Here is a 10,906-nt window from a genome sequence, read left to right as displayed (position 1 = left end):
CCAAACCCCTCCCTCCCGGCAAGCGCAAGGGCCAGGGAAGGGAGGTGAAGTGGATCGGGTTTGCTACTTACTGGTGCCCTCCCCAGCCGAGTGCAAGGCTGGGAGCTGGCTCTCCGGGGGGGTGGGCGGCTCCAGCACCAGGGCCTGGAGCCCAGCGGGGTCTGGGCTCGGGGTCCGAGCAGCCTGGGGACAGGTCTTGTCTTCCTTGCCTTTCTCTCTCTACAGGTGAAGAAACCCGCCCAGGGCGGTGGGGTGCAAAAAACGCATCAGCAACAAAAACCAAGATCCAATAAATGTCAACCAGAAGGAAAAAGACAAAAAATAAGAAAAGAAATAGAAAACTGGGGAGAAAAAGATCTGAAAAACAGGGCCATTCACTGACTCACAGGAAGAACAGCAGCTGCCTTTGGAGACAGGGAGGAAAGCTTTCCATGTGCAGCAAAGGAGAGCAGATGCTGCCGGCACAGGTACTTTGGCAGAGCACACCGGCTCCCCATGGCAGACCCAGTGCAGGAGTGGCACGTGAACCAGCGTTCAGCCTAAAGAGCTGTGGACTGTGTGTCCAAATCTGGATCTTCTGTGTCGCAGAGCAAGGAGGTGACTGGGGACATGGGAAATGCTGGGGAAGGGGCAGTGGAGCCGCCCACATCTGCTCTATGTGGAGGGTTGATGGGCCTCAACTGTGTCCTGTCTCCTTCCTGCAAATAGAGCATCCCACCTTGGAGTAGCACTGCCTGAGGATGGTCCCTGGTGCCAAGGTGAAATGGGAATGGGCTGGACAAGAGAAGCAATCTGAGGCAGCATCTGAACTCAAGTTACACTGACAACCTCCTGCAGGTGTGGATTTAGGCAAGGTATGGGCAACTGCCACATAGGAAGGCTGAGGGCAGGTGACTGGGTCACACCCCTGCAAATGAATTCCCCCTCCAAAGGGCAAGTTCTTCAAACTGTGGCCCAGTGAATGTGCCAGGATATGAAAGAATCATCACTGTAATCATAAAAACAATTAAAATGGGCTTAGTGAAGCACAGGGCAGTCTGATGCGTAGCAGCAGCGAGAGAAGGGTAAGGAAGTCAAGCGATCCCTCAGTCAGAGGCCAGCACACCGCTGGGAGATGAAGAGATGGGAGGTGCACAGAGAAAACGTGGCCAAGAACAAAGTGCCAAAATACAGGAGCCGAAAGAGAACTTTCCCCTCCCATTGAGAAAAAAGTGTTTGAAAAACAAGCAAGATAAAAACCACTCTTCCCTGGAGAAATTCACCCATGTGTGTCACCAGGCTGGAGTCTCAACTCTGTGCTTACCTGATCTCCCTGCTCCCCTGCCTGCAAGGGATTTGGGCGTCCCTGAAGCGAGGTTGTAGAGGTGTTTCACTTAGCTAAGACTTACTGTGAAGTCACCATCAAAGCCTCTGGCAGGAACAGCTCACCCCAAGTTCAGTATTTCACCTGACCTGATTGGCTTTTGTCTTTCAATTTAAATCCCCCCAAACACACACCACTCCCTACACAGAGTACTCGGTCAGTCTCACCTGAGACTGAGACTTGAAGTAAGATGAGATCACCTTTCTTGTGAAGTGATGCCCTACTGCAAAGTCACCTTTTCTAAATAAAGCTAAGCCTTTAATGCTCCACTTTCACTGGGGAACCAACACCTGTGCAGCACCCTGAGCTGCCAGCTTTGTGCCACACCACTGAGAGTAATTTGCAACGCAGAGTGCAAAAGCAGTTGCTGACAGTGGCTCCCCTTGATGTGAAAGGTTTGACAGACAAACGTGTTTCTGCACAAACTTCAGAGAACAGCAGAAAAAGCAGGAAACCACAGGAGAGGATATCACATTCACACTCATTCAGGTGGCCGTGGGCCAGGAAGAGGACAGAGACTGCCATCCTCACAGCTCTGCCACAGCTGTGCTCTGGCAAGTGTCCTCCAGGTTGGCAAATGCAGCCCAGGAGTCCTCAGCTATGCCCGCCTGCAGCAAGCCGCTGGCAGGAAGGCAAGCTGGCTGTTTGGGCAGCGGCTGAGCAGCCTGTCCCTGGGCAGGGTGCTTTTTGTCCTCTGAAGGACAAGCATGCACAGACCACCCCACGCTAGAACATGGGCAGCGAATCGTTTCAAGCACTGGGGAAGAAGTGCTGCCTGGTAAGCAGAGAGGAGAGGCCATGTGGTCTAAAGATGAGCTGGGTGAGCAGGACCTTCTCCGAGTCCAGACTTCAACCGCTCTTTGCTGGCATGCCTGCTCACAGGACAGACACTTGCAGCAGAACAGCATGCCTGTTCTTGACCCAGTGCCCCTTTACCTTTTTATTTCCTCCTCCAGGGACGTGGCTGATGTTATCTAAGGACCCGATTTTCGATTGCACCTTATCTTTGAAGTCCAGTTTCTCAGATTTCACCTCCACCTGGCCACCACCTGGAAGAGAAGAGCACGAGCTGGGTTAGCTCCTGCGCCAGCCAGGGCAGGCTGGAGAGAAAGCACTGAGGTCTGAGCTGCCGTTCCAAGGCAGCTCAACCAAAGCACTCTGAGGCTGAGCAGAAGGTGAGGACCAGGAAAATGGCAGCAAGAGGGACCGCATGGTGATTTGGGAAACCCAGGAGCCAGGCCAAATGGGAACCAGGGTAAAGAGACTTTCTAAAGGATGCTGTGCAGAGCTGACAGACAGACATCCCAATATTTTACAGAACCAAGGGCAGGGAGCTAACCTTACTCCCCTAAACACCAGCAGTCACACCTATTTATTCCTAAATACTTCCCATTTACAGTGATGCGTTGGCACAGACAAGGGTGTCCATGGATCACACCAGATCCCTCCCCTACTACCAAGTGGTCAGGCAGACTGGAGAGGGTCTGGCAGTGACAGAGCTGAGAACAGAGTCCATCACCCCAGGACTCACTCTGATGCTCCAGTCACTGTTCCACATGCCTCCCCTCACGCCCTGCACTACACCAACCCTCTCCCTGTCTCCAGATGCACACCATGACGCAGCCTGCGAGCTCCCAAGGACCAGCACCCAGTGCTGCTGGATGCTGCAGAGTCGAAGGGTACCTGGTTTGTGATGGATGTTGCCCAGGGAACCACATTTGGATGTCACATGGCTCAGGTCGACTGGCTTGTAAACGATTTGAACCTGTCCGTACAAGAAATGAAAAAGCAATGAGCTTACTGCCACCATGGGCAACCTGGGGAGGGGGAGGCACAACACACACCGGCACCTGATCTGGATTCAAGGGAAAGGACAGCTTAAACCCCAGTAAGATTAATAATACAAAAGAAACTGTCATCAGAAATGGGAGATCATTAATGCCCATGTGCAGTAGCCTCTCTTAACATGTCAGCATGCACAAGATCACCTCTCCACAGAGGGGGGAAGTAGAGGCAAGTTTAAAGTGCTTAAGTGAGAGAGAAAGTGGAGTGGTAATTAATTAAGATTTGCATACACATCATCCAAAAGGAAGAGATATACCAGAGAGAAAACGTAAAAAATAAATACCTTTTCTGGTGTAAAACATAAAGCTTATGTCCACAAAAACTGAAAGAACAGAAATGATCAATGTGCACAGAACTTTTAAAAGAGTGACCAAAATATGCATTTCTGAAAAATGCTGTAACGGAAATAGGGGTTAAAAAAAAAGCAAAGCAAAGTCTAAATATCTGGTAGGAGTTCACATAATATAAATTAAAATGTCAATTATAATATATTGAACCACAACAGTATTTCATGATATTACGCTCTGTTTTTTTTATTTGTTTCACCCATTATGTCTCTGAACATGGGCTCCAGCAATTCCACTTAAACCACCCCATTCAAAGACCAGCCACAGCACTGTGGCATGCCTGGGCGTGGGGCCGGTGGCCTCCTGTGCACAGACAACTGGGTTACACGAGACGCACACAAAAGGAACAGTTAACGTGGAGCTGTTTAGTGGTTACGTTAGCGGTTAAACACCACACTGGAAAACACCAATGACTGGAGAGGTCTGGGACCATCAGGCATGTCAGAGACAGCAAACCACAGCACGTACACACCAGCTACATAAAGAGCAGGAGACAAGGGGGTGAGAAAACATCCCCATACCCCCAGAAGTTACCTTGGACCCTGGTTTTGGACTCACACCTGTGTGTGAATCAGCTACTGCTGTAGTTAGTTGGGCTGTGCAGGAGAAATCCATCATCAACACCTCAAGGTTGGTTCCTACTCACTGGGATGTGTCTGGCTCTCAGTAACAGCCTGGATTACAAGGGGAGCATATGCTGCTCTCTGTGTTTTCACAAAGCACCACGGTGGGCGTGCTGCTCTTACAAACTTCGGGAAGGATGTGCCAGCACCAAAGGGACCTTTGCAGAGGAGCTGACTCTTCCAAGCAGCGAGGCAGCCTCCGGACCAATGTGGCCGAAAGCCAGCACAAAGGATTCACCGTAGCCACTGCTCTCCATCGCACCTAAGCACCCTGTGCTAACTCAAAAGTCCTGGGGTGAAGGCGCATCCTTCAGTTTTCATGTTGGCCCCGTGTCCACTGGCCCCATCACCCTCAGAGCTAGGTGCTGGAACTGTGGTTGTGCACACCTCTGAGAAACACTCCACCCTCCATCATCCAGCCAGGAAAAGGAGGGGGGGGAACAGAGGCTCAGTGCCATCGTCCCACCAGCACAGAGCCAGAGCACCGTGCATGCTGGCCTGCCTTGTCTCCGATGCTCATGCATACCAAAAGGCACATTTGACAGAGTGGAGACAGAGAGAGGGGAGAAAAGCAACCCTAGGGTCTGGGAGCACATCGCAGACACAGACATGAAGACAGCATTGGGGAAAGATCACACATTTAATGCACTGGGCAGGAGGAGCACTAGATTCAGTCAGAAGGCAGGAAACAGACCGCAAAAGGACAGCTGGCACCTTTCTAATCCCAGCCGTAACCCTGAAGGGTCTTGTAAGCAATTCGGGCACCACTGGGACCTGGAACTGAAAGACCTCCCATTTCCAGAGCAAGCAATCAACAATTGAAACACTTTCTGCTCTCATTCCAGTTCCCTTTTTTTACAGACAGGACTCCATTAACCCTTACCATCCTGCTGGGGAGCAGAGAAGGCTCCTCCCCTTTTTAGCAAGAAAGGAAAAGGGGCACAGAGTTGCTTGCCTGGGAAACCAGTGCCAGAGACCTGGGGATCCCACCTCTCAGCTTCAGCAATGCTTAGGTCAACTTTTGCCTCATGCATCACCTCGTCAGAGCCTCCACTGGCTTAAAAAAAAAGATACCAACCCCAGGTTACTGTAGCAACAGTCATTCGTCTTGAAGCAGCAATGGCTGGGCAGGCAGTCACTGCTGACAGCGTCGTGGAGGATTAAGACATGACGGCCATCGAAACCCAGTAGTCTTTTGTTGCCCCTCTATTGGAGGAGCCCCAAGGCACAGCTCTGCAGCCAGGACAGCCTATGCAGCCATGCTTTGGCCACATCAGCACATGGCTTTGCTCCGAGCGCCTGCACCCAGAGCTAAGCTGCTGCTTTCCGTGTCAACACAGCCAGCCAGAGATCACACGATTTTCACTGCTGGCAGAGCCTGAGGAGGGATGACAACCTCCATCCAAAAATCCAGATAATTCTTAACCCACTGCAGCCACTGCAGCTGCAAACGCTTGCCCACGGTGTGAGCTCTCAGTGGAGAAAAGGATGAGCTCACCACCCTGTGCTGAAGCTAATTACCAGCCACAGCACAGATGATTCGTGACGAACACTAACTCCTGGCATAACAAGTGGCCCACCATGCACCAGGCAGTCCAGCTGGTGCAGGACCCTGGGATAAGAAAGAGCAGAACAAGCATGGAACCTGCTTCACAGAGGTCTGACCTCCGCAAAGCAGCTCCTCTGGCCCATTAAATAAATGGAGAATGACATCAAATTTAAGACGGAGGTTGCAAACCCAGTTATGTCCCAATGCTTATGTGCCAAGCCCTCTGCAATGCTCAGTTTCTCAGGGAGGGCATCCACAGAGATCAAAAACAGCACAAAGAAAATCCATCAGGAACATCTGAGAGGCACCAGATAGCTTCCACAGATGGCCACAGACCAGGCAACCACAGACCCTGGGTTCCACTGTTTGGGGCCTCAGTGATGCACCTTCCTTGGTCCGTCAGCTTTCCTGGACCCAAACTCTGTCTCCAGAGAGACTGGTGTAAATCTGCCAACCTCTGTGGAGATTCTCCAGGTTTCTGGCACAGTAACTGAAAACTGAGTCCGGCTATTTATCTGGGAATGGCTGGAAATGCCAGCATTCAAATCAATTAACTCAATATTACTTTAGGCTCAGCCTCCATGGGCACTGCCAGACACATTTCATTAGCAAGGAGAAGCTTAATATTTGCATGGATCATACTTGCCTGATGGGAATGGGCAGGAACCTGTGCTTTCACATGTTATGCAGAGTCATGTGCAATTTAGCAGTACATTAAGCAACGAGGACTGTGTTTGCTTATAAATCTATCCATCTACTGCATCAGCAACTACGTCACTGTCTGCTAGAGGCCACCCATCCTGCAGACAATGAGGCATTAAGCCTTCCAGGTAGTGTAAAACCGTCGAGTTACCAGGATGTTTTGTAACAGACATGGTTTCTACACACGTCAGTTAGTTCTGTCCATGACAGGCATGTACAGGACTTGTTAGGGTTCATCTAACCATGTCTTTTGGGTTAATGGGGTTAAATGACAGCACGTCACCAATTGCTATCTGACAGCAGGGTCGCTGCAGATAGCATTGGCAATTTAGTGTATACAACATGCCACTAATAATAAGGATTATTACAGTGCATTCAAAGTGTGAAGGTACTCACACTGCCTCCTCCTGGGATGTGTTTGATATTATCCTTTGAGCCACACCTGGATTGAACGCTGCTAAAGTCCAACTTCTTATTAACAATCTGCACCTTTGGTAGCCAGAAAAGAGTCATTGCACGTCACCAATAGCTATCTGACGGCAGGGTCGCTGCAGATAGCATCGGTGGTTTAGTGTATACAACATGCCACTTATAATAAGAACTATTACAGTGCATTGAAAGTGTGAAGGTACTCACACTGCCTCCTCCCGGGATGTGTTTGATATTATCCTTTGAGCCACACTTGGATTGAACGCTGCTAAAGTCCAGCTTCTTATTAATAATCTGCACCTTTAGTAGCCAGAAAAGAGTGTGAAAAACAACATGACCATCTGCAGCTTGACCATGCGTTATATCACTAAAACCAGGAACCTGCCTTCCAGCATCAAGAGCAAAGCAGAACCTCTGGCTTGCTGCATAGATTTGTCTACTCATGGGTTGGAAACTGAAGATGGAGGTGGGCAGGTTATACAGATTGGATATGCCTGGCTAGCAAAGCAGCCATGGTTTCCAGGCCAGAAACACTAGCAAAAAAGCCAGCTCACCCCATTTTCTTCCACTGAACAAAACAGGGAACTTGCTGGGCAGCAAACGTGCTGGAAGCCACCAGTGTTCTGAGACTCAGCTTCAGCACAGCCAGTGGAAGGAGGAAGGATAGAGCTGAGAGAAGAATGCCTGCTCAGCTCCATCTCTTGTGCAGGGCAGCACATCCCCTCTCTAGGACAGAGATACATGGCCTCATGTTTCAGCAGCTTGAGCAAACTGGGCAAACGTGTCGGGGCAGCAGGCTGGAGAGCAAGAGTTGTGTGTCCAGCACGGTCTGGGAGAGAACACCTGAGCTCTGTGCTGTGCAGGGCTCAAACTCCCTCTGCAGTTACAAAGGGAAAAAGCAAATGCTGCCAAGGATGCAGTCCCATGCCTGCAATTTTCTTAACTCCTGTATAGATGAGATGAAAGGGGCAGCACAGACCAACCCCAAAGGCAGCTGCTCTACTGCATATTCCTAACGCCATCTCAGGTGGGGGAGAGGCTGGAAATGGCTTGGTGCCACAGGGGAACCACATACCATGCTCACTTCACCCTCCAGTCCCAAAGCCTGCCTGCCTTCTCTGCCACACACAGATTTTTGTACTAATGAAGCTGTTTCCATTTAGGGCTTGTTTTCCCTATTTGGGTTTTATAAGGGCAGCTATGCTGGAGTGACCCCACACATAGGAACAGCTATTCAAGACAACACAAAGATGAAGATAGTCCCTGCTCCTTCCCCTACATGGACTGGAGTGGCTTTACAGCCCACGCAAATATAAACCAGAGGTGACTGTAGGTGAAAACCAGCAGGCACACAGGCCTCCACTCCCTCAGGAGAAAGCCTGTCTGAAGCACAACCCTCATGAGAGGGAAAGAGACACAGCATCCTGCAAGAGAGCAGCATCACATCACGCTGCACATGCAGTCCTTGGATGACAACGTCCACAAAGCTGGCTGAGCAGGGAACCCTGCCCTCCATTTCAACATGTCCCCTGCCTGCTGCTGCAAGAAAAGCTCCTCTCTATACCCTGGTCCTTTAGCATGAGAAGCACCAAGGCTGACATGTCTCCAGTGTTGTTTTCCAAGTTCACATCAACTAATCCTGCAAATCAAGACCCAGTTCTGCTAGACCAGGCTTTCCCAGAGCAGTATTCAGTGATCCAGCAACAACAGAAGTGCTCAGACAATGCAGAAATACTGGAAGAGAAGTGGCCTGGCTGACTCCTTGTGTGTGTGCCCCATGTACCTTTGCTTCCCTAGGCTGGGAGTCTGAAATCTGTGTGGAGAGCAGGCTCCAGACCCATCTTCTGGCCACCCTAAAATCAAACTTGTGGGATCAGCCCGTTCTGCTCCAGCTGCAACCATTCGGCTAAGAGCAGGCTCGTGTCCTACAAAATCCCCAGCAGAGCATCCAGCTATTCTTCCCTGCAAAGAGCAGTGAATTGTCCCAAATTCAGCTGTTCTTACTTTTTCAGTGACAACAATAAACATGTTGCCTGACAGAGAAAAAAAAAACCCTCCTAAAAGCTGGATTTAAAACAACGAGCAATTTAACCAATTTACAGTAAACGGAAGGATTCCTTCTAAAATCCCTGAAGAAGAGTGTTCTGTGGGGACAGCAGGAAAAACTTAGGCCTTGTGCTAAGCAGGCAGGAGGGCTGAGGCCGCGGGACATGGGCAGCTGGAGGGACACATGCTGCTCTATTCATGACCAATGGCCAGAGCAGCCCTGCCCAGGCTCCAGAGCCCCTCTGGATTGTAGTACAAAGCAAAATGTGCATTGTCCACTAAATCGCCAGCCCTGGCAAAAAATGCACATAAGGAAATGTAAAGCACGCTGCTATTTAAGATGGTGAAGAGAAGCCATCTCAAAGCCTCCCCCCATGCCAAAGTTGAACATTCAGAGCCACGTAGTTACCTAGTCGCACAAAATAGCATGCACCACGCTTGGGGAAGATTTGTTAGGGCTCTGTTGCATTAGCAGCTGCAGAGCAAGGTCTGCAAGGCAGCGTTCCCCTCGGGGCAGGCAAGCACAAGCACACAGAGACTCCTGACTGCACCAGCCATCAGATGTGCAGTTCTGTCATTTAAAATCTGTATAAGAGCCACCAGGCCTTCACCAGCCAAAGGAACCAGGTGCTTTCACATCTCCACCCACACAGCAAGGAGGATTTTATAAAAGCCTCAGGACATGGCCACACAGTGCAACGCAGCAGTGCAGAGAGGCTCAGATGGGTGCTGAGCAGCCAATACCACAGCTGGAGCTGTGTAACCACACACTGCTGCTCTTGGGGCTGCATGGATTAATTAGCTCACATCACTCCTTCACCCAAACTCTCCTCTGCTGGACTTACAAAATTTAACCCAACACCCTCGTTCCCAAGCACCTGGAGCACGGAGTTCACTTTGTTGCTTGTGAAACAGCCTCTCTGGGAGTGAAAAGTACTAGTGGTTGAAAGGATAATAGTGCCACCAGTTCTGGCCTTGCCACACTGCATCATATAGCAAGACAGCGCCTGATTGCAGAATGCAATCCAAAACCTTGCAACGGAGTTGGATCCAAAATCCCAACGTTCTGAAAAATGTGCCGAGCCTGGGACCCTCACAAGGAGGAGACCATCCTGTCTGCTCGCTAATGAAGAAATGGAGGCAGCATTGAAAGGACTGCTCCAGATCACACAGTATAGGATTCAGAAACACAACCCTGATCCTGCGACTCTTTAGGGCTGCAGGTCACAATTTGCTCTCCCTAACTGGACACCACAAGGGAATGTCATTCTCCTAGCAGCCAGTCCATACGTTGACCTACCACCCCATGAAAGCCACATCACAAGCTCTCTGCAGTCCTCTCTGCAGGACAGCTTTGCTGCACTAAGCCAGGCAAACAATTTCAGGACAAGCACCCAACCCAATCAACACAAAAAACTTTAAAATCAGAATCAGGCTGGAGATCAGCTGAAGCTTGGCTGCCCACTGCTGTATCTCTCGCCCCAGCTGGGCTGCTGCTGCTCCAGGGAAGGCTCTCCTCTCCCGGATGCAGTGTCAAGCACCCACTGTCCCTACAGACAGGCTCCTGGAAAGCAGAGTCCACATTTACCTTGCCACCTCCAGGCTGGTGCTTCAGGTTTTCAGTTGAGCCAATTTTGGACTTCACATTTTTCAGATCAGGCATGGGTGCGGCTGACGGCTGGATGCGGCTCTTGGCAGAAGCAGGAGATTTCGGTGGTGTGCGAACCACTGCCACCTTCTTGGGCTCCCTGGCTGGTGGGGTGGGCAGAGAGGGAGTGCGGGAACGGCTGCCTGGAGTCCCGGGGGAGCCGGGACTGCTGTAACCGCTTCTGTCTCCAGACTTTGGCTGCTCACCTGAAGTTTGCAGACAGAGGGACGCAAGCTCAGGATAAGCAATCTGGGTACACAATCCCTTCCCCACTCACTGCCTGCCTTTATAGGGTTGATCTGCCTGGTCCCAGGGCCTACCCGCTACTCCTAGTGCAGACCATCAGTAGGGGGG

General features: G+C 50.6%; 1 protein-coding gene across 21 annotated transcripts in view; it reads right to left on the bottom strand.

Annotated features, from left to right (window-relative positions):
• The window catches only part of MAPT (microtubule associated protein tau), a 53,433-nt gene that overhangs the window by 3,750 nt on the left and 38,777 nt on the right, over positions 1-10,906 (bottom strand). For 9 of the 21 annotated variants that reach the window (XM_069786611.1, XM_069786618.1, XM_069786623.1 and 6 more), the window contains 5 exons: positions 10,493-10,758; positions 7,066-7,158; positions 6,826-6,918; positions 3,047-3,128; positions 2,300-2,412 (listed from right to left, as the gene is read on the bottom strand). In XM_069786611.1, the coding sequence (XP_069642712.1) occupies positions 2,300-2,412; positions 3,047-3,128; positions 6,826-6,918; positions 7,066-7,158; positions 10,493-10,758 (647 nt within the window). Of the gene's footprint in view, positions 1-63; positions 220-2,299; positions 2,413-3,046; positions 3,129-3,491; positions 3,531-6,825; positions 6,919-7,065; positions 7,159-10,492; positions 10,759-10,906 lie in introns of those variants that run through there. The other 12 variants (XM_069786619.1, XM_069786632.1, XM_069786630.1 and 9 more) reach the window with 9 other exon arrangements.

Source organism: Haliaeetus albicilla, chromosome 7 (assembly GCF_947461875.1).
Source record: "Haliaeetus albicilla chromosome 7, bHalAlb1.1, whole genome shotgun sequence".
Taxonomy (NCBI): Eukaryota; Metazoa; Chordata; class Aves; order Accipitriformes; family Accipitridae; genus Haliaeetus; species Haliaeetus albicilla.
The sequence above is the reverse complement of the archived record's forward strand: the minus strand, read 5'-3'. Positions and strand labels throughout refer to the sequence as shown.